The sequence below is a fragment of the Gopherus flavomarginatus genome, chromosome 3 (assembly GCF_025201925.1).
Source record: "Gopherus flavomarginatus isolate rGopFla2 chromosome 3, rGopFla2.mat.asm, whole genome shotgun sequence".
NCBI lineage: Eukaryota > Metazoa > Chordata > Testudines > Testudinidae > Gopherus > Gopherus flavomarginatus.
In genome coordinates, this window is record NC_066619.1 from 26,638,417 (window position 1) to 26,663,006 (window position 24,590).

The window sequence follows — 24,590 nt, forward strand, 5'->3', positions numbered from 1 at the left end:
CAAGGCAGTCTTGTTTATGGTGACCAGTGGGCCTGCAAGTTTCCCAGGCCCATGGGGAAGGGGAGGGCATATGAAGAAGAAGAAGATGGAGCAGAGATGAATGAGATGGCAGAGTAGTTGAGAGCCAGCAGCCATGTGGGAGAGCAAGCTGCAAGCAGGATTAAAGGGGTACATACATCTCCACAGAACAATGGGAGCTTTTGCTGGCTTTCTATGGAAGAAAAAAATGTGTACACAATGGCCTGTGACACATAAAAGCCTCGGAGCTAACTTTATTGCTTCTCCATTAAGGACTTTGCCAGAGACCCATTCAGCCCCAAGAAGCCTCATCAACCCTTAAAAATAATTACGAAAATAAAACCTTTCATTCCTTCTTGTTTTAAAAAATCTGGATTTTTTTGGATTATTTTTTTAGTGTTGACACGATGAAAGCTGTTGAAAGCTTTGGGCTCAATCCTGCATAGTGCCAACAGCTTCTCGTGAAGCACTAAGTGCCCTTTGCTCCCAATGACTTCAGCAGGAGGTGAGGATACTCAGTACCTCCCAGGAGCAGTCTCTGTGAGGTGGAAACTTGCCTCCTCATATAGCTATACATGATCTTTTGTTAATATTTGGCTCTCAACACGCCATCTTGAATATTTATTTTAGCACTCTTAATCGTCAAGAAAAAGAGCAGAGCAGTCAGCCCCTCCTTCCCTCAAACTAGAAAATCCTTTGTCTGAAGAAGAAGAGCAGGAATAAGACCAGAGCAACTGATCGCAGAATAGGAAGCCAAGTTGGAAAGCAGCTTAGTAAGAAAAGAGTATGACTCCTGGTACCTACTCAGGGTCTCATCCAAAACCCACTGAAGCCAGTGGAAAAAAACTCCCATTGACTTCACTGGGTTCTGGATCAGCCCCTTAGGGTATGTTTATACTAATAAAAGACCCAGGGCTGACCTAGGTCAGCTGACTCAGGTTCACAGGACTTGGACTAAAGGGCTACAAAATTGCAATGTAGACATTCAGGCTTGAGTTGGAACCCAGGATCTGAGTACCTGCAAGGGGAACATTCCAGAACTCAGGCTCCAGCCCAAGCCCAAATGTCTACACTGCAATTTTATAGCCCGGCAGCCCAAATGCCATGAGCCAGAGTCAGCTGACGTGATCAAGCTACAGCTGAGCCACAGGTCTCTTATTGTACAGTGCAGACGTACTATAAGACAACAAATTCAGCTCATCACACTAGCCCCATGCCAGTCCAACAATGAAATAGGATTATAGGGTCTGATTCTGCAAAAGTGCTGATCACCTCCAGAGAGGTGTTGAGCAGCCCAATTCCCACAGACTTTGGGAGCTGTGGCCATTCCATCCGTGGCTATCTGGCCAGTGGTACAAGGAGATGGTAAAACCTAAAAAAGCATCAAGAGGCCAAACCAACAAAATCTCCGGAAGTTGAGAGCACTCAGCATTAGCCCCCAAATCACCTGGCAAGAGCAGGACAGTGTCTCCTGACAGAGGACATAACAGAGATTATACCTGATCTTAGTTAAAATGCAGAGGAAAAAATGCACAGCATATTGCTACTTGTTTAGCAATATAGTACAAGGGGAATAAGAACATATGTTCATTTAAACTCAAAATTCATAAGCAAAGTTTTGAACAAATTGACTTGAAAAGTGAATATAAATTTAGTCTTGATTTTGTTAATCTCACATGTTCTTTCTATCTTTGTTAATTATACATTTTTTATCATGCTGAAGGACTAAAAATAATATAATCCTAACAAATCCCATCTGGTATAAAAATTGAACATGTTCATTAGGGAACCAGAAAGGGCCAACAATTACTAAGTTTGTGTTTAGACGTATTAGTAAAGTAGGGTGAATATTTGAGTTCTTTTGTGAAACTTTGAAAAAAAAAGATAAACAGGTTTTTATGATTTACTTCCTGTTTAAAAAATACTACTACTTTGCTCTCATTAGTATATAACATTCAAGGATCACAAACATGGAATTAGATTTCACAACATCACAGTGAGCTACCGTATGCAAGTATTATTATCTCATTTTGCAGATGAATGATCTGAGGCACAGAGGAGTTACAGGCCATATATTCCAAAGGTCGGATTCCCATTTGACAATACAATTTGTGCCTGTAAAATTTTGCCCTTGCATTAGAAGTAGATGTTTAAAACAGGCAGTTAAAGATGTCAGTATAGCAATCTCCTTCTGCATCATTTTGTGGGTGCAATTTTTACACAAAAACAGAGTGCAAATGAAAGATTAGGCCTAAGTGGCATGATCACATTCACACCAGAAGTCTGTGGCACAGCCAGGAATGGAACCCAGCTGTCTCTTTTGAGCTTAGTTACATCAGTGTACATCTAGGGTAACATCCTTGTAACTCCAAACAGTGCATATTTACAGCAATTACCATGTATAATAAATTTTACAAAAACAAATCAGTTTAACTAGGCCATGGTTCTTGTTTTAGGTTTGCATATTATTTATGTTCACTTTATATTCATGACAGTCCTTTTTTATATGCTGCATGTTTTACCTATGAGATAGATTCTCAAAATGGGTGCCTTTCACTGTACTTCATAAATTCAAAGACAGCTATAAATGAAAAGACAATGCTCAGATACTATGGTGATTGGTATCAATGTAAGAACCTAGCAAGACAGACAGATAGAAACAGGAGATACCCTAGGTTAGACAGTGCCCAACACTATGTGAGTCCACACAGAGAAGATGGAGAGAGTATAGGGATCCTTTCCCATCCCTTGCATCATTCCACAGGTGGTAGGTACAATTTCAGTGGGAGCATTATTACTTATTTTAAATAGCTGTGTTAGCATCCCAAATGCATGCTGGGAAGGTGTTTCACCCCTTAAAGTGGTAACAAGAGGAACACTAACCGTATCTGTTTAAATAGTGATGGATCAACCACCCCAACTGTGCATTTCCTAGGATCCTTGGGAAATTCTTACTTAGGGAGCCAGAGTTCCTCTTGGGTCTCCCACTACGGAAAGGCTCCTCCACTTGAAAACCACAATCTGACCCTGTTTGTGCAACCTAGTGAAAAAATGATTAAGTAGATGCCACATTGGGTACCCTGATATCCACATTAAATCAGAATTGCACTAAGATCAGCCAAGTGTTAGGATTAATGTCTCAAACTTTAGGATGTCTACAAAAGATTCCAAATGTTTAATTTGTACAATCTCAAGGATTTTCTGAATTCAACTAATGTCACTTAATCTAGTTGAAACTCCCATGGCTTGGGCCAGAGGTAAACCCAGGTCATTGTATTAAACTTTTAAGAAAGGCACTCCATGCACATACACTTCTATAAACACATCAGGTAGTCAATATTGTCTGAAGGTACTCTGTGATTTCTTCCCTGACATTCCAGATTAAATGCAGCAGATTTCTATGAAGCATTTTTGGATTATGCTTAATCTGTCAACTAAAACTCAATGTATTATCTCTGTGGTACAAAGGAATTGCCACATTGGAGCAAACCAATGGTCACTCTAGTTCCGTATCCTGATTCCAACAGTTGCTAACACCAGATAATTCAGAGGAGAGTTAAGCCCTCCTGACAGACAATTATGTAATAACAAGCATGGGGGGCAGGGATGCAACAATAGCAGCACTACCTGTGAAGAGGAACAGAGTAGTTTTACTAGGCCAGTATAACTTGGGTTATTTTAAATGTACTTATCAGAACTCCTCTCACAAAGCCATACTTAGGTTGCTGAGTTTACAGTCTTTACTCACAGTTTTATGAGGTGAATGTCCTTGTGCTTAAATTTATTAGGAACGGCTGCCCTGGATAGTAAAGCATCAGGAAAAATGGGAATACGAGCAATAGTCTACTACATGAGTACTACGATCATTGCTGTAATTATTGGTATAATCGTTGTGGTCATCATCCACCCTGGGAAAGGTACAAAGGAAAATATGCACAGAGAAGGCAAAATTATGAAAGTGACAGCAGCAGATGCCTTTCTTGATTTAATCAGGTATGGCTATTATACTGTACATCTTCTGTAACAATGGCAACAGCGGCAATATTTAGATGTACATCACAAGGAAAATTAACATAGAAAATCTGGGACAGTGACTAGCTAAACTAGCCAAACTTCACTTGAAGCTGGTGATGCCAACAGTGTCATTACAATATACAGAACTAGCACAGTAAGTACTTTCAAATAAGCAGCTGAACAAAATGGCAAGGAAAGAAACTGCTTTTAAAATTCAAAGCAATGTTGTGTTCAGAAACCTGCTTTACTGCCTCCACATGTTCCTCTCCTCCTTCCAATACTACAACATCTAACACCAAGTTCCTCTCCTCTCCTTTACCCCCTACTCCAAAAAGAATCTCATTCCACCTGAATCCATTCATTTAGTCATTCATCTTATTTTACATGGCAGCCCCTGCTTTGGGGCCATATGGTTACCTTTGCTCAATTTGCATGGAGAAGAGAGAGAAACCAGGGAAAAGTAGATAAGCAGCATGGAGCAGAAGCAATGTAGCCTGTTCCTCCAAGCTAAAAGAAACTCTGCAGTGCCATTTCTATCCAACTGATGTTCCACAGGGGTATGCCAGGAAGTGGGGAAACAGATAATGAATGTGAACCCAATGGCTTTACCACCAAGAAATTCAGAAGAAGTTCAGGCTTTGTTAACTCCAGCGGAGGGGGTCATAGAGCACAGACATGGAGGGACGCCTCCAAGAGCCATGCTGCCAGGAAGGTGGTCTCCAGATTGGAGTAAGAAGAGGCTTTCACTCAAGATAATTTTTCAAGATAAGCTAGGTGCAGACTGGCATTTATTCCTTGTAGAATTTCAGCATTGCAGAAAAAACACTTGTAATACATATAAAATATTACTCTAAAAATACTTTATGCTATGTCAAATGTACTTTAAACATTAGAAAGAGAGCTGGATGAACAGATTTTTTCAATCTGATGGCAATTTCCAAAAAAAATTAAAAAATTGTTTTCGATCAAATGAAAAATATTTTTTTCAAAATTTTAGGCAAACTGATCAATCAAAAAACTTTTGCTTCAGGTCAAACAAAATGAAACATTTTTGTTCAATTTTGAGCATTAATGTTTTTTAATTTAAAAAAAGGAAAATAAAAGGAACCCTCAAAACAAAAAGTCATTTCAAATCAAAAAATTGAAACACTTTGATTTGAAAATGTCAAAACAAAATGTTTTGATATTTTGGGGAAAAAAAATTTTTAATTGAAACAATTTGGCAAAATTGACGTGAGTGTGTGAAATGTTTAAGTGTCACTGAATCTGCATCATTTGCTGAAAAAAATATTTTGGTTGAAGAATTTCATCCAGCTCTAATTAGGAAAACTTACTGACTATTCCCTTTTAGTAATCACAGTAAGATACACTAGATTGTGTGACTGTCAAAATGTCAGCAGTTTTCATTTGAAAAGAAGTGGTGCTGCATTATATATTGAGCAAAGTTAATCTGTATCCAGATCATTTTAATAAATACCTATACCAAAAAAAAGTCAGTACAGACCTTCTAATCATGTTCATTTGGCAAACCAACCAACATTCTGTTTCATGGCCATGCCTGTTATATAGGATAAGAAACACAGTTCTTTACTCGCTGGCCCAAACCATCCCACTTAAATTTTGTCCTGAAAAGATAATAAAGTCATACTATAAGTGAGGTCCTATTCACTGTAACATATATGCATGTATTTTTTCATCTTAGTGATCCTTTAGTAATCAGTTTATCCCCATCAGCTGAGCTACTGGTTAATATGTTGCTAGAATGTGATTAATATTTCTGACATTTTATCTCTTTTTCACAGAAACATGTTCCCTCCAAACTTGGTGGAAGCCTGTTTTAAACAGGTAAAACTGTGCTGTTATTTCTAACTGAAACTCCAATATGGTATCTTTCATATAGTAAATTAAAGACTGAAATGTTATTAATGTTTTTTAAGGAATGGCCAATGATTTTGCTTGCCCTTACAGCAATCATGGACCTTACATGTACTGTTATTTTTCAGCTAAAGAAAATGAACTAAAATGGATGTTTTCATTCATTCATTCATTTGTACAGTGGTAATTGCTATGAGAACTTGGGAAAACCCACTTAGGCCAGCAAGTTCAAAAATTAAAACTTCTCCAGATTGCCTGATTCATGAGCCTAAGGCAAGCTTAATGAAAATCAATGGAGAATTTTCTTTTCAAAGACAATATTGGGCTCAGGGGGACGAGGAGATGGTGAATAATCAATGTACTATTGGTACAAAGGCTGGAAAACATCTAGGAATATCACATGGGAAATCTGCAAAGAACATAAGTTGGAAGTAGAGAATCCAACTCTGCACACGTCAAAGGCAAGGCGTAGAGATCAAATTAATATAAAGCATTGCTTGCATTTCTCACTTACTGCCTCATGATAAGGCAGGAATGCCTCTTAACTGTTATTTATCATGTTCCTCCACCTGTATTCTAGCCTAACCAACATTCCCGTTAAAAGGGAAAAACAAAAGACAATAATGAGATTTTTAAATTGCTCTAAAAAATTTTGGAGAGCAATATATGAATATAGTGAGCCTTCTAACTATATGTATGTTAGTATGAATATAGTTATTTCTTTCTGATACTATAGTTTCTCATCTTTAACTGATGCTATACACCATTAATTAGTGTCTGTATCAGAAACTTTGCCTGGGGTCATAACTGTATCTTGAGGCTTCTCTATGCCTTACAGTATCTTTAAAATGTCTCACCTTCATGTGCTCAGTACTGAGGGGGTCTAGTCTTTTAAATAGTCTTAGTAACACTCCAAGCTACCATGGAAAAAAGTTCTGAACAAACACCTGAATGAGGCCAGTTTAAATGACTGATAGTAGCGAACAGCAAAGTAGTTCATACTAGTTGTTTTCAACCCAGTATATGCAAGGAGATTTTACCTTAGTAAGAGAGTTAAATTTTTATTTAAATGTGCAATTTTCACTCTATACAATGCAAGAACTGTTATGCAAATAAAAATGTTCTGTAGGTTTTGTTGACAAACATACTGTGCTCCTCAATTTACCTTACAGTACTGAAGAATTGCCAGAAGTAGCTGAAAAAATAGGAGATATTTAAGGACAATTCTTTCTTGCTGGTCCCTTTCATCATTAAACTGTGCTTTCTGAGAAAGCATTTCTTTAAATCTGTCCATTTCAGCATTATTAATGTTTAAATCATACCTTGAACTTAGAATTAAGTAAGATAAATAAAATACAATGGGATTTTTAAAAACTAGAAATTATTTTATCATCAGATCTGTAATATAAAATATTAATCCATTTCACAGCAGAAGTCATTATGGGCCAGATTTACAAAGGTATTTAGACATCAAAATACCCTGGCCCTGTAGCCTTCTTTTCAAAAACTTACTTTAAGGTTTTCAGTGTGTTTCTCAGAAGACTTGTGAAGAAGATATTATTTAACTGGCATAGTCTGGTTCACTAACATCCTAAGTATTAGCATAAAAACTGAAAATTCTGACACGCATATTTCATAATCCTTTGTTCCCAAGAGATTACAATGATGTGTGGCTGCAGAAAGATGGAAATCACAATTGCCATCAGCTCTATATCCAAATTGCCATCAAATCTGCATCAAAATCAAGCAGTTCTGATAATCTTTTGAAAAACAAGATTATGTGGTGAGTTCTGCGGTGGCATGGTTCTTTGCTCTGTTGTCTCCTTCAAAAACGAATGTATTTGCTTGAAGAGATTGGCGGAATATGCACTTAAGCCTTTTCTTTCTTTATCCTGCTAGCCCACACAGGAAATAAGGTAGTGAAATATATTGAGGTTTTATTCTCCTGCCCTTACATACAAGTATAATGATTCTGTTTGAATCATTGGGGTTTGAATCTGTGACCTTCAGCACTGGAAACATGACCCTTTACCTTTGAATTAAAAGAGTAGCTCTATTAAGCAGCGGCTAGAGCAGACCAGTTATTTCCAAATTTTGTACTCCATCCTCCCATGTGCTACAGCCCATGCTCATATATATCAGCTATAATGGTATGCTACAGTACTGTGGTTTATGACATTATATTGTCCTTACCATGAGTCGTTTCCTTGAGGCAGACACTTGTTTTCCATTTGCATGACTGAGGAAAGCAGGAGAAAGGGGAGCGGAATGCAGGAGCCAGCGGAGTTGGGGGAGCAGGAGTAACTGTGGGTAGTAAGGTAGTGGAAGGAGTCAGGGCAGACTGGGGGCAGGAGGGAGACCCTGGGATAGCCTGGAGCGGGTTACTGGGGGAGGGGAGAGAGCCTGGAAGCCTGGGGATTGTTCAGGCAGGATCTTGGAGAAGTCTTCCCCATTCTGCCCTTGCTTCCGCTTCCCTTTCAGTCCTTTGACACCCCCACCTCCAGTTCTGTCCCCCTCCATTCTCTATCAGCAAAACCCTGAGGCAACAAGCTGGTCCCTCCTCTCCCTGACCCTCCCTGTCTCTGCTGGCAAGTAGGAGGAATCTCCACAAGGGCTGCACCAGCAAAGAGGAGCACTGAGAGTGGTGGAGCAGACAGTCTCTCCACACTCAACAACAGCAGCCGCTGGTGAGAAGGGGGAGTCACTACAAGGTAAAAAGGCCCTGCTCAGTCCCCACTGCATGCGAGGGACATTTGTCAGAGCTAGGAAAACCCGGCCAATAAATTCCCAGCAAAAAAGTAGCACAACGTTGTTAGGCCCCCACAACTGGGGTCTAGCCCCATAGTCTGAGGGAGCCTATAGTGGACTTTTATTTGGACCAGGCACTAGAGAGGGACAAAGACCCACACTGCCACGGTGTGTCAAGCTGGAAAGAAAGGTGCTGACTCATAGATTTTGCCAGGAAAGTTGAAGTGCTTCTGCCCCAATAAATCAGTTTTACCACCTCTAGTCCCCTGTTTTTCCTCAGGCCATCACTACCAATGTCCCATTCTAATCTAGGCAGTACACTTCCCTAGATGTTTGGGAATTGCCTGGGAATTTTTGTGTTACTCTCTTCTCCCACTATGGAAGAACACATATACTACTACCTCCCTGTCTCCCTCAGATCTCTTCCAGTGCATCAGTAACAGGTTCGGATCACTGCTAGCCTAAGAGCCTTAAACTAGATTGTGTGAGTCTTTACACCAGTTATCAGAGGGGTAGCCGTGTTAGTCTGGATCTGTAAAAGCAGCAAAGAATCCTGTGGCACCTTATAGACTAACAGACGTTTTGGAGCATGAGCTTTCGTGGGTGAATACCCACTTCCTCAGATGTTGTGTCCATCCATGTGATAAGTGTCAAAGTCTTCACTCCACTGTACATTGACAATTGTTTTTGTGGTTTCTATTAGCAGTGGATGAAACTAAATGATTCAGTGCCAGTAAGTATCCAGATAACTCTGGTGCCTATCTGACGCTTAGATAAATTTATTCAAACACTTCTCTCTTCATAATCCCCATATTCTCTCTCACTCATGACATTCTAATAGATCCCTGGCACAGTCTTCTATCTCCGACCCTGATCCCTTCATTTCTTTGCCTCCCCTAAATTTGAAGAGCCTATGGTATGACCCAGAAGAATTAGCAACCTGTCTAGTAACCTGCAAATGCTATTCAGTTCTAATTCTTCATTTTCTGAGGCTATGTCACAGGGGCGAGAGAGCTCAGGATGAACTGGACAGCCCTGGGGAAGGAAAGGCAGCACAAGAGCCTGTGGGATGGTCAGCATTTTGGCGGTTTTCACTTGAAAATAAGTGGAATCTGAAGCCTATTGAAGTATCACAAAATGGAATTTGTGGCACCTAATGTTGGAAATTAAGAAGGTCTGACATAAGAGAATGGCAAGGTTCATCCTGCTAACTGTATTTTTTTCTGAACCTGTTCATCCATTCACTATTATTCTTTCCTGCAAGTCCCTGCACAATCGAACAGAAGTGTTAAGCATACAAGAAGACACATTAAGTATATCAACATAATGCTAGCTATTGCCTGCACTTATAATAGCTGGTTGAGATATATTGCAGCTACTGTTAAGATGCCTGATTCATTAATGCTTCCATAAATAATTTAGTATGATTAAAATCTGCATCACACTTTTGCATGAAATTAAGAGAAATGCTGAATCACAAATCTGAGGTACCATTTTTCTTATGATCCTCATTTTTGCTCTTATGGTGTATTTCACATTGGCAGTGGCAGGTGGGAGGTTTGAGCTGGTATAATGATCAACATTAAAATATATTTCACCAAAAGTTACACCACAGTATCTGAGTCACCAAATTTACATTATATTCTAATTGCATTGTCTCACATATCATGGTGTTATCTCTGTTGGTAAATACTGAATTTTAATAGTAACCATTTGATGTCACTATGCAAATTAATTACTGAAGCGTTCAACTACACTAGTATGAGGTTGCTAATTTAAATGTCATACAGTAAATTAAAATCAAATTGCTTTCAATGGTTTGTATCACCAAATATAGTGATAATTCATTTTAGTATGTAAGACAATCAATACTGTTTGTTTTCATACTAGAATAATTTAATTAAAATTCATCTTGAAATATATTATTGATTACTGAAATAACACCACAGCTTACAAAAGTCCAGTAATGCCATTCTTTTAATTTCTATAATTTTATCAAGGAAAAAAAGTCTCTGCCTTGAAACGAAGGGGCCATATCCTCAGCTGGTATAAATCAGCATAGCTCCATTGACTTGTGAGGATCTCTGGCCTGTCATGTACTGGTAACTTGGACATGGTGTATTACTGCCAAAAATATAACAACCTAGTTTTCCTGATCCCCCAGTCCTGCACAGCCTTTCTTAACTCTCATGAGTAGTCCCACTGAAGAAATAGTCAAAAGAATACAGACTTGCAGTGTCAGGAAGTAAGATATTAAAATGTCACTTTGATCTAACTGAACTCTACTAAAGTTCAGTTTAACCCCGTAATTCATAGAAATATCCTCACCTAGCCCCCATATATAGATGTGCCTTTTCCTTCACATAAGGGCCCACACAGAGAACCTAGCTCTCCTCCCACTGAGATGCTGTAGCTGCCTACTTAAAAGTGACCGTCTTCTGGTTCCCATCTTGGACTGATAAGGGCCGGGATTTATTAGCAGTTCAGGCACTGCATCTCAAACTGTGATTCAGTATATAAACCCCACACTGGAACTAAAGGGGTTAAGGAGCAACTCAGAGCCTAGGTGACCTTACCCAGCCCCACCTGCAAAGCATGGGCCAGCTGAAGGTGGAGCAGAAGGGACCTATTAGGGCAGGGAGAAAGAGATATCTTGAGAGCTCCTGAAGAAGGGAGCTGCAGAAGCCTTTTCTCTGAGGGAAAGAGCCTGCCTACTGAGCCTAGAGGGGCTGAAGGTTCAATTATTCTCTTCTTCTTTCACTACTTTGAGGCAAACTGTAAGACTTTAGTGAGAGAGTGGGTGGTAGGAAGTGGTCTGGGGAGACAGCTTTAAGGCAGTTCTGGTGTTGGACATTGGTGCCTCTTACAAGACCCTGGGCTACAGACTAGTGGAGTGGAGGTCCTGGGTTCCCTTACTAATCCCACTTGTTAAGAAGGGCATGAAAATTCTCACTTCCAAACTGTCCTTTGGGGAAGGAAACAGAGGGTGAAGACCTTTAGAATCCTGCAGCGGGGATTGGACACCCACAGGGATCAATAGACAGACTAAAGGTTCCCCACCACCACCCCAATCCTGAGGGTGGGGAACGCCATATCTTCCTTAAGGGGCTGTCACCCTGCAGATAGATAAAACTGATGGGTGACTTGACTGGAGGATCGGAACAGTAGCCAAGGGGAAATATTGGAGGTGGGGCAAGCAGAGGCCTAGCCCTCAAACCACTAGGTGATGCCACCAACTAACACTGTCCATCACAGAGACTTCAAAGCAGTTGCTCCTGGAAATGTTTCTGCTATTGTTACTCCTTCATAAATTGCAGCAAGACTTGTTCAACAGCAGCCTGGAGTTGATGTTGTTGACTCAGCAATTCAATCATCAATTTCAAGACCTCCTACATTTACTCCCTTTGTGAAGAAGCTGTTTCATCTTGCCCGGTAAGCAGGTGGAGTTCCCACCCTGCTCCTAACACAATACACTCACTGGCTGCAGGCCAAACTTAACCCCTTCTTGGGATTTCCTTTATTGCAACCTAAAAAGCAAAAACAAAATATAAACCTCAGCCTATATTTTCTCCTGAGACTAACTAGAATTCTTCCCTGCACTAATACTGTGCCCTAGGCCCTAGTTTTCTATGCCTTGGAATGACACCCGTTATCAACTCAGACCCTTTAATATCCTGGTTTGGCATTAAAAGGATGCCATAATCTGTCAACAGGGTGAGTCAGCAGAAAAGCTCTACATCTGTGCAGAGTTCTATTGCCTGACATCAGGATCAATGAGCAGAAAAGTTCTGAATCTCTCTGTAAGGTCCTTGAACTTGATACTCTATTTCATGCCCTTAAAGATAATATTAACTAATAAATGATCAAATGTTTCCCTATATTGAAATGGAATTTGAGAAATGATACTTCCACTGGGAGTTAAGGACTGAATCCAGCTTTATGCCTTTAATGGTTAAGCAAATACTCTTGAGCAGTGATTCAAGACTGTGTGTCTGATGTATGGAATCTAACCACACCTCAGACCAATTGAACTCTTTTCTTCCCCTATACTCAGGTTGCTGTTCTTAGTCACAAGAATGCCAACTGTGCATTCTTTTCACTTAAAAACTTCCAAAGTCTTGCAATAGTTTTGAACTATTAGTAATAGTACTGAGCTCCTTGGGCCTGATCCTCATTATCAGTGGGTAGGTGTAATGGGGTAAAATTATTAACATCACCTAAGTGACTTAGATGCCTAAGTACCATTGGGTGCAATGAGAAAAAAGTTCCTGAGTCACTTAGGTGCTTTTAAAAAATTTTACCCAGAGGTGTAAAGGTTGCCATTATGTAAATGAGAATTAGGTTCCTTGTGTTTAGACAGGATAGGCTGTGATTTGTTTTTCGGTACAGATATAAATATGCAGGATATGAAATTATCATGGGAAAAATAGAAATAAATGCATTGTGGAATATTGTTTTCAAAGCAAAGATTTGGAGAATGCTGAGAACGTGAATCTGATTTGTCCACTTGATAGCGGTCACAAGACACAGAATTCTTTTGTAAACAAAGAGGAAAATCAATAACAAATGGTTAAAAGAGAAAAAATCATGGTTTTGTCATGGAAAAAATATGTAGAAGTCCTAATTTCAGTATTTAAAAATGGAAAAGTCATTATACATGATACTTGTATTACCCTTACATTTATTTTTCCAGTAGAAAAGTGTGAAATATCTGTAATCAATAGTTTAAAAGCATATAAAGAGCCAAAAAAGGACAATTCATGGAAAAGTCTTGCTGAATAGTAGCCAAACTCAGTGAAAAAATCATGACTCATTATAAAAACACAAACTAAAAGACACAGTTTTGTCACAAAAATCGTATGTCTGACAAACATACAGCTTTGATCATGACTATGAGAAATATTAATCTGAGCACATGAATTCTTGAAAATAAAGATGAAATGCTGGCCCCACTGAAGCCAATGCAAGGTTTTCCATTTACTTCAGGGGATCCAGAATTTCACCCTAAAACTTTATTTTACCCCTAAATATGACACAAACTAATAACTCAAAAGACATTTTAAAGTGGGGAGGTAATAATGCTAGAATCACAAGAGTGATTAATGATGAGTGTACTTGTTTGTTTTTGTAGTAAGTCACTCCATTTTCTGTCTTTTCTTCTTTTTTTTAAGTTCAAAACGAACTATGACAAGAGAATGTTTAGAGTACCAATTCCACCCAATGAAACATCCGTTGTGGCTTCCGTAATAAACAATGTATCAGAGGCAATGGAAACCCTAACTCGAATGAAAGAGGAGGTGATCCCTGTTCCAGGTGCCGTCAATGGAGTGAATGCATTGGGACTGGTGGTCTTCTCAATAAGCTTTGGATTGGTGATTGGGAACATGAAGGAGCAAGGGCAGCCATTAAGACACTTCTTTGATAGCCTTAATGAAGCTATCATGAGATTGGTAGCTCTAATCATGTGGTAAGTGCCTCTGTTAAATGCTATGTTAAATTATTATGTCAAAATGTTTTGAACATTCAGCACCAGTATGTGCTGGATACTGAGGATCTGTGTTTTGTAGGTCAGATTAGAAGTTCATTGTTCAGCTTTGCCGGAAGGAGAACAGGAAAGACTGGCTGTGATTTAGTTAGGCCACAAGTTTATTCCTAAATGTCAGTGAGTACCTGGCAAATAAAAGTGTACAATGCAGATAATTCCATAATCCTTTACATATACCTGGGGGGGGGGCTGATAGCAGCCCCTCCCACCCCTTACTCATCCTGGTCTCCAGCCAACCCGCTGCTGGGATCTCACTACCTCCCTCCCTCAAATGTGGGTTAAGGGGGCTATACAAGAGGTGGGGTTGACTCCCTGCTGTGTCAGTCACAGGAGCCCTGAAGCCCCCTTTCTCTTCATTTAAAGAATATCTCCTTTAAATCCTTTACCAATCTATTTTATGTGATCACTGTATCCATTCCCTATGGAGTACCTGCACTAGACATCCACCCACATTGACATAATGAGTCGCAACATAGTAACCTAACCATCATTTCATGTTTGCCCCAACTAAGCCCCCAACCCACTGTAGGGAAGGTGAAAAAACCCACCTTGCCTTGGCCAATCTGGTGATATGGGGAAAATGCCTTCCCAGACCCCTGTGAAAGGAGCAACTAGCGTAATCCCCACAGCAGATCATGAAAAACTTGGTATTTAACTATTTCTTATGGGTGGGAGGATTGGTGATGCTCTGCCTGATCCAGGTAAAAAGAGGGCTTTTCCTGCACCAGTGCAGACCTAAATAGTCTCCCCAATTCCAGTCACCAGGGGTGGGGGATAGATCAGCATCCCCACACTGACCTGGTCTGAAGCTGCGTCAATTAGTCACTGTCACACTCAGAGGTCTTTCCAGGGAGGCAGCCTTTCCATCCTAAAAAGGGCCACACACCTTTTCTTTCAAGCCAGACAATGCCCCCACAGCATAATGTACAGTGAAGTCATCATGGTCTCTTCTGGCCTTAAAAATCTATGACTCTAAGAATCTTCTGCTGCCGAAAATTGGTATAGCTCCATTGACTTCACTAGACCTACCCCAATTTACAGCTGCTGAGGATCCAGTCCTGAATATAATATCCATTTAGCTATTTATAACTAAACATGATGTTTTAAAATTGAGTTCTGCACAGTGATAATCTGAAAAGGATCTAAATATTTTAATGTATATTCATCACTTGATGTATGTGAGTGGTTCCTATTGTCATTACCATTAAGAGGTAAATATACTCTTTAGAGTCCATGACAAAGTTTGCTTGACATATAAAGATCCTCTTATCATACGCTAACTCTTATCACTCCTTCCCTCTAACTCTATAGGGAGGGAGAGAGAGGTACCATGTCAATGTCCCATTTATCAACAATATGCCCGCTATTTTCATTAGTTCAGAATACTATTTGCTTTTGCAATGTGCATGGCATATTAATATGTCATTGCTATTCACAAATGTTCATTCTCCTATGAATTGTTGTTAGTTTTTATATGGTATTCTACAGACAAATAACAATGAAATCACTGCTCAGAAGGGTTACCATAAAATCTTTACAAAGTCTAAGATGCAACATTTCTCAGTCAGAGGCCAAATACAACAATTCATTTATGAAATGAAATCTTCCCCCCATGCTACACCTGATCTTTTTACACAAACACATATACATCTCCAATGTCATGGAAACTCCTTAAGTAATGGATGAAAAGCTGTAAAGAAGTTTATTTTTTCTAATAATTTCTAATATTTTTTCAAACATTTTGTCCTTTACAATCACATTTCTAAACATTATTAATTATTATTATACTGGAAATGTTTGAGAATTTAAAAAATGGAATGAGAATTATTACATTGGGAAACTTCAGGGTGGGTTTGATGGCTGCTGAGTGTAATGTTACAATCAATGTAATAATCAAGTTATGTTATTTTACATGAGTGTAGTAAAATGACAAGTAACAACTTTGTAAATAAGACCCTGTGAAAAGTCCAGCTGCAATTAAGATTCTCTTTTATATACCTTAACTAGCAGGTTGGCGTACTGAGCGCTAGATCCCGACCTCAGCTCTGTCTGAGTAGTATTTGGCACAGCTGAGGAAAGTGGTTTAAGCTACTTTTGCAAAGCCCCAGCCCTGTGCACAGTCTCCATCATAAAAGTAGTCTAGGCTCTGCCTATCCTATGCCCATCTGCCTATGGCCTGAAGCAGCCTGGCATCAGCCAAACCTAATAGCTTTCTGGTTGTACCCCTTTCCCCAACCATTTTCAGAACTGGGAACCAGGATGCAGGTGCAAAAGGAGCCACTATGCCAGCCCTACACAACCCAGGCATTCCCCTACACAGGGGTTGTCCTCAGGTAATTGTTTAAAGTAGCTTTTAAATGGCAGTCAGAAGTCCACAGGAGTCCATCAGCTGTAGATGGCTGGGAGATGGACTGGCTGCATTCGGTTCCTGACCTCCTTTTTGCTGAACCTGACCCCAGCAAAGCCACGCAAGTGTTGCAGCCACTTTCACTGCTGCAGCCTCCACTAGGTTGACTTGCCACTGCCCAGGACCTTGAAATGGGTCCAGGATGTTTATGGTCATTATATCAGTATAACTCTGTAAACAAACATCTATTTGTTCAGCACATATTGATTTGCTTACTTATTTGTAGGTATGCCCCACTTGGTATCATGTTCTTGATTGCTGGGAAAATTGTTGAGATGGAAGATATGGGTGTGATTGGTGGACAGCTTGCCATGTACACTATAACAGTTATCATTGGTTTGCTCATTCATGCTATTATTGTTCTACCACTACTCTACTTCCTGGTTGTTCGTAAGAACCCTTGGGTATTTATTGGAGGACTTCTGCAGGCATTGATCACAGCTTTGGGAACATCTTCAAGGTAGGCTATGAAATTTTAAGTCCCAATTATAAATAAAATCTGACCAGAATGTTTCCAGTCCTGCAGTCCATATGCAAATTTCCAACAGATGTCAATGGGAGGGCCTTCGTCTACACAAATACATGAAGCATTAGAAAAGGTGGTTTTCTGCCATGAAGAAATTTACAAATGTCACTGGAGGTACTGCTGTAATTACTATGGCCAAAAATTTAAAACAATACCTAAACCTGAAATCTATGCTATAATATAATTGGTATGATAAACAACATAGGCTGATGTAACTGAATAAATTCATTGTCATAGACTAATTTTTTATGCTTTTGGACACATTTCAGGCCTATTCCTCTCTTGTATAGGAGATTATTATATAAATGAGTATGTAACTATATTATCTTTTTTCTTGTTTTAGTTCTGCCACCCTGCCCATAACATTTAAATGTCTAGAAGACATTAATGGAGTGGACAAGCGTATTACAAGATTTGTGCTCCCAGTGGGTGCTACAATTAACATGGATGGGACTGCTTTATATGAGGCTTTGGCTGCAATTTTCATCGCACAGGTTAACAACTTTGAACTGAACTTTGGGCAGATTATCACAATCAGGTACAGAAGCCATTATCTATATACTTTGATTCAAGGTGCCTTTAAGTAACAATGATGTGAACAACTGATCGTTGCATATAAGAGGGTCAGCAACAGCCATCATTTTAAAAGTATTTTACTTTAGATAGCTTGAGTATCTATGCAGAACTTAAGAGCTGTAGATTTATATTCTGCTGTCCAGTGAGTGCATATTCCAGTTGCAACTTATGTTAGAGTAATTTATTGCTATGAAGAATGCTAGGAGCAGAAATGGTGTTACTGAGACATAGCAAAGCACCTGATGTTGTCTAATTGTCTGTTTCTATTTGTGATTCCTCTGCATGTGAATTACGCACCATAAACAATCAGCACAGTAACATGCTACAATACTAATACTAAAGGAATACAAATTAATTCGAGAAATCTCAAATTTTGTTCATTATGAACTTTGTGCTGTAAGAAGCATTTTTAGTTTTAAAAACAGTCATTCTAGTTCAATATTCAATCAAGACAAGGGAAAATTCTGCTTTTCAAAATTCAAAAGCCTCATAACTCATTTTGATTCTGGATATCCGCTCTCCAGTACATATATGAAATTTGCCATGGATTATATGGATTATATGGATACTGTCTTTTAGATTAAGTTCTCCAGTATTACATAGGGATGATAAATGATGTGTTATCATTAGATCTGTGCTTTAAATCTTGATTCATCCAAACTATGGATCCAGATCCACACTTTCATAAAGTTTGTATGTGTTCAGATTGGCGATTTAGATCAGACCCATCTCTAAAATAGGCATTTCTACTTAAAGAACCCTTAGGTCTCTGCATCACATGTTTCTCCACCAATGTGAAATCATATGAAAAATCAGCAGGAAAACTACCCACTCGAATGCCTGCCTTGATTCAGATTTTTCTCTAGAGCCTTTATACAATTGGGACAATTGTCTTTTCCTCTTTTGTTTGTACAGTACCTAATGCAATGGTGTGCTGCTCCATCCCTGGGACTGCTAGTTGGTATAACAATTATAACATGTATTCATCCTAAAATCAGTAATTTTCTTCATAACTTTTAAAATGTTTACTAAATAGTAAGGAGTATTCTTTTTGGAAATTGACTTATTTCTTCACTGTCATCTCTCTGCATAGCATCACAGCTACAGCTGCCAGTATTGGCGCTGCAGGTATTCCTCAGGCTGGACTGGTCACCATGGTCATTGTGTTGACATCTGTTGGTTTGCCTACAGAGGACATCACTCTTATCATTGCAGTGGACTGGTTCTTGTGAGTATTTCTTACAGAGTCCTTAAAGGACTATAGCATATTATAAAATACATTGGACAAAGACATTCTGATAATTTCTGAACCTGCAAGTCATGTGATCAGTTGGCTTATTCCTTTACTAAAAATAGTTGAAAATTGTGGTTACTTTGAAGAATAAAGTTTTACCCTACCTGAAGGAGGCTCGAAGTCTCAAAATTCAGTGGTTCAGTTCAGAGTTGATTTATCTCAACCCTTCTGGCTGTACAGACCAGTGAAGGTTTGTGTGCTTTCCCTAAGGAGGGGTGAATTGAATAATTAGTCTTCTGAATAATATGCATATTAGCCTTATCAGCCATCTGAATATGGCCAGACATTTGGCTAATGTGGCTGACTCATTTGTTTCCCCACCTCTGTGTCTGCTAAAGCGGGGGCTCTCGACATTTTCTTTCTGAGGTCCTCCCAATATGCCATGAAAACTCCAGGGCCAGAGAAAGGGAGTGGGGGGCTGGCTCAGGGCTCCAGGCTTCAGCTGCCATGGACTCTGAGTTGAGAACCACTGTGCTAGAGGAGGAGAACACTGAGCAGCATTCCTACATCTGTAAGTACTTGTGAAATCCCCTTAGGCCCAACTGCATTTGTCTGTGCACGGTTATAGGGATAGAACAGCATCACTGTCAGCAGCAGAAGCCAGGAACCTTTCCATGTCTTCCAGTGCAAATAAGGGTGACAGACAGGCTGCTCCACTTACCTGGAGATGCCTTTGTGGGGCTTGGGTAACTGAAGAGGTAGGTGTTCCTTCAGTCCACGTCAATATCTGTCAAGGAAGGATAGCAGCCATTTTCCCCTTTTCTCCATCCCAGTTCTTCAGAGAGTATTTATTTGGATCACTTGATGATTACCTTTTCTGTTCATTCCCTCTGGGGCACTGGGCATTGGCCGCTGTTGGACGACAGGATACTGGGCTAGATGGACCTTTGGTCTGACCCAGTATGGCCATTCTTATATACTGTTATGTCCTTTTCACAGTCCTGCGTCTTATCTGGGTAGGGTAAAGGGGGATGCTGCTAAAAGTGAGAAGGCAGAGGAAAGATGAAATGGCTGTTGTTATCCCATGGAAGACATTCAGACAGGGATGAGAGATCACCTAGCTGTTCATTCCTACCACCACCCCACTTCCTTATAGCAGCTCAAAGTAAGTGTAGCGAAGTGTTTGAGCCCATTGAGAGGGAGTACAAGGGAATTCAGATGAGATAGATGGGGGTTTAAACAGTTCCCCAATACTAGGGTCATTTGCCATACCCTATGCGTTACACTGTTCCTCACAGGGTTGCCTATGGATGGTGCTACTTCTAGGACTGAAAATACAGCAGCACCATGGCTCATGTTGTGATTCAGTGCGTACCAGAAAGAAAAATGTGCTTTACCCCAACAGTAGTGTTACTTATGGCAACAATGTTCAGTTTTTAAGGGTATCACAAACTCTGTGAAATTCTCACCATGTGCATAGATCCCAAACATTTAAGGTCTAGGCAGGTGGATGTGATGAGAAGGTGAAATCCAGCTCCAGTCTGCCTCCAGAATTGTTGTGCATTCTTCCTCTCCAGCTGTTATTCCAGCCTATGGACTGTGTTAGGAGTCACTAAGTTTACATAAATATGTCTCAGTTGCTCCTCTGTGGACCTTCCTCCAGCCCTTTACCATTGGGGCCTTCTGTGCAACTCTTTCACAGCATGTAGCGGTTATATTTACACTGCCATTTGGAGACTTAAGTGGTACAAAGGCCCTTGCTCTGGGCCTTTGCACCACGCATGAATCTCACCCTGGATTATTTACAATAGTTTATTTTCATTCTGGGAATGACAGCTAAGAAGGCAACATTCACTCAATTCAGATATTAGGAGGTCATTACAGCTGACTTATTGTAACATACTCTCAAGCCCCCAAACATGAACTGCCACAAGCCCACTGTGCTCGGATCACCTCATAACACAGCAATCATATCCTCCTGTGAAATGGCTAGTACCATTATGTCTCAGGTCACTGCATTAGACTTAGAATTCTGGTACAATTGTTAGTTTCTGCAAAGATGAAATAATGCCATTAGCATTTCTGATAAATTAATACACATAGAAGTATTGGATCATTGCATGGTTATTTCCAAAAGCTATTTTAACACAGAGACTCTGAATGTTTCACTTAACCAAGTGGGGAAAATAAGACTAACTCAACTATTTTCCACAGGGACCGTCTCCGTACCACTACAAATGTCTTGGGTGACTCGATTGGTGCAGGGATCATTGAACATTTGTCACGGAATGAGCTGAAGAACAGCGATGCTGAGATGGGTAATTCTGTGATAGAGGAGAATGAAATGAAAAAACCATACCAATTGATCTCACAGGAAAATGAGAGCATAAAACCATTAGACAGTGAAACCAAGATGTAGGATAGACCAGGCATGAGTCCAACACTAGAAGTGTGAGAAATATACTTTCTACAAGCATTTATATCTTGTTTTCAAGGAGTCCATTTATATCTTGCTTTCTCCCATATGATAGCATTGGAACAGAGTTAATCAAAAACATTCTGAATTAGCAGTGACCAAGGTATGTGTTTGCGTCCCACTTAAAAAAAAAATTAACGAGTTATCATACTGGTCCTGCTAGAGATGTGCTAACTGTGAGGAGACGGGGACAGGAAGAGAGAGAGTGTCTATTAAATCATTAAAAAACATACCAGTGTATATGTTACTCAACCCTGTAAATGTGATCTTGTTTTTATAAGCTGGAAAGTCACAATAGATAATACAGCCTGAAAAGGGTTTTATTTTTTTAAATACCTATTGCCCATTTCTTAACATCAGTAAGCACACAAATCAACATTTTTAACTTGACAACTGCACCCAAACAAGGAAATTAACAGGATTGCTTTTTTTCCCTTCTGGTGATATGTTATTTCTTTATCCTATTACTAGTAGGACAATGAAAAGGAGGACTTTTAAATTTAAAAAAAAAAGTTGAGATGTTCAGGTAAAAAAAATACCCACGATCAGCACTTTTATCAGCTGAGCTGAAAGGTCATTTCTGAGGAGGTGATTTCATCTTAATAGGACACTTTAAGGTCAGTGAGGGCCAGTTCTTGACAAGTGCTTAGCACTTTCAGCTCCCACTGACCAGCACACACTTATACATATGTGTATTTTCACTCACCTGAGTAGTCCCCTTAACTTCAGTGCCACTACTCACATGAGCAATGTTACACATATGCAGAAAAATGCTTGAAGAATCAAGTCCCTAGATTTTATGCTCTTTGGGGTGGGAGGTGTACTTCATCTGTGCTCAGAAGGCACATAACACACTGTGGGTGCATTCACAATCTAAATAATCTGTAATAAAAATAGCAGAGAGGGCCAGCACTTTCCAAGAGATACTTCATACCTGGCAAGAGATGCTCAGAACCTAACTGGATAGGGCTCTAAATCTGTCTTTGTGTTGCTAAAATTGCATTACTGGAAGTCCTATGACCAAGACGTCACTTTCAAAAAATGGAAATCTTGTCATCAATTAGCCTGGTGTCATTCCATGATTAAGTAGTAAAACTATTAGCCAAATGTACCTTGTTTTACATAGGTGAGAGAACTCCTCATCCCACTGGGAGGTTCCAATATCTTTGTGAGTTTACCAGCAGCATCTCAAATATAAAAAATAATTCTTTAGAAAGCAAAACTAATGGGTGCTCTATTACTTACTAGGAAAAAATATATATAAGCTGCAGAATAGTAAATACATTTAATAAATGTTAAAAAGATAATAAGAAAAGATTTTTAAGAGTAATATTGTAGATCTCCTTCAAGTCACAGAGAAGGAAAGAAAAAAAGGGGGGGAAAATACTCTCCGAATCCTAAGGCTTTTTTTTGTTCATTTCAAGATTATTCCCTGAAGAAACCCTTTTATGAAAAATATTACTTGTACATATTTTCCTTTTCCACTCCTTGTATTACTGTAGGAGTCAAACTGGAAAGATTTATGGTGCAGTTAGAGATAGGTAGCTGAGGAATATGAATTCACAAGCACAAAACTGGTTGAGTGGTCTATTTTATTTGAAAATATTTGGTTTTGTTCTGAACTAAAAAGAGAGACAGACAGACAGACAGAGAACTGAGACATTCCCATGTCATATCACAACTGCCACTTGCCAAACATCCAAGAACATCTGTAGCTTTTGGCTCTAGAAGAGCATAAGAATTGATGTGTAAATGTCAATGTAACTGGTGAAAATATGAGTGTGATTTTTGAAGGCAGTCTTTTCCCATTTTTTAAGCAACAAGGCAGGCTTCTTTTTCCAAGAGTGACAAGTACTACTCATTTTTAGCAGCCCAGTCAATGTGAGCAGGAACAACTCATGAGTGAAGTGAGCAGAATTTAGCCGAGAGTATTCAGCAGTCAGTGCTTTAATCACCTCAAAGCTCTAGATGAATCTCTGACTGAAAGTGATAAAGTGTGAACTTTTTTTGCTAACAGAATGAAGACCTAGAATGCAGACAGGCATCTTCGGATATGTAATTAGAGATATTTTTATATAGATCCTGTATTCAATGTGAGTTTATAAAAGTTAACTTTAGGATGTCTGGAGTAACAGTTTAATTTTTGTTGAGACTCTATTTGGAAATACCCTGCAAAGACTTAATGTAAATGGTTGTCTTTCTATGACACAAGTTGAGAAAAATGAATTGTGTCACAAAGTTTGTGATTTTTTTTTTTACTAACTTTGTTTCTTATGGAAATCAATTACTATAGAAAGATTCCATTTCCCATCTCTCATTGGCTCTGCATTTGATTGCACCCAATGTGGATTGAGTAACATTACTTTGTAGATGTATTTTCAATAAAAATAGTTTTACATTATTTTCATATTGTGTGATTTCTTTCTTTGTAATGGGGAAATCTTCAAACGCATTCCAAATATCTGAACTCGTATTGTAGGGTTTCGGAAAATCCTGTACTTCTTACCCAGCAGGAGTTTATTAATGCATCAGTACTTCTCAAGAATTCAAATACCCATTTCTTAAACTCTCACGTGAATAAAAGGTGAATAATAGAATGCAAAAGGTGATTAAAGGAAGAAAAATGTGACAAAGGGAAAAAAATATGTAAAAAAACCCAGAAAGAAATGTTAATTCAAGTTAAGTTTATTTTGGTTCAAATTCATATAGATATTTGAATCTGAAGATACAGTATAATAAGAGCTTTCATAGAACTTGTAAATTACATATATCAATGCAGGGAAATCATTTAGTCACAGAGCAGCTGCACTCTGAGCACTGTTTCTGGTCCTGTGAAACAAACACCGACTGGAGGGACTGCATCATTTTGCAGGTATGGGATGATGAGCAGTGGCTGCAGAACTTTTGAATGCGGAAGCCACCTTCCAGGAACTTTGTGCAGAGCTTTCCCCTGCCCTGCAGTTCAGCAACACAAAAATGAGAGCCGATTCCACCGCAGCCTAGACGTTTAATTAGGGTATCACCACAACTGAGCAAAGAAAAATAAAATCTGAAGAAAAAGAGTATGATGTGATGGTTAGAACTCAGTTCTGCCTTACAATCCCATCGAATTACAACATAATTGAGAAGTGGCTCAATTAAATTGTCACTGATGGGTGCATTAGCTTTATT

The 24,590-nt window shown here is 39.3% G+C and overlaps 1 protein-coding gene across 1 annotated transcript in view; it reads left to right on the forward strand.

The window, feature by feature from the left end:
* SLC1A3 (solute carrier family 1 member 3) overlaps positions 1 to 23,820 on the forward strand; it is an 82,191-nt gene extending 58,371 nt beyond the window's left edge. The window contains exons 4-10 of the mRNA XM_050943795.1: positions 3,807 to 4,011; positions 5,835 to 5,877; positions 13,827 to 14,122; positions 16,834 to 17,067; positions 17,477 to 17,671; positions 18,803 to 18,937; positions 21,158 to 23,820. Of these exons, the coding sequence (XP_050799752.1) occupies positions 3,807 to 4,011; positions 5,835 to 5,877; positions 13,827 to 14,122; positions 16,834 to 17,067; positions 17,477 to 17,671; positions 18,803 to 18,937; positions 21,158 to 21,362 (1,313 nt within the window). The 3' untranslated portion in view covers positions 21,363 to 23,820. The remainder of the gene's footprint in view (positions 1 to 3,806; positions 4,012 to 5,834; positions 5,878 to 13,826; positions 14,123 to 16,833; positions 17,068 to 17,476; positions 17,672 to 18,802; positions 18,938 to 21,157) is intronic.
* The last annotated feature ends 770 nt before the right edge of the window (positions 23,821 to 24,590 follow it).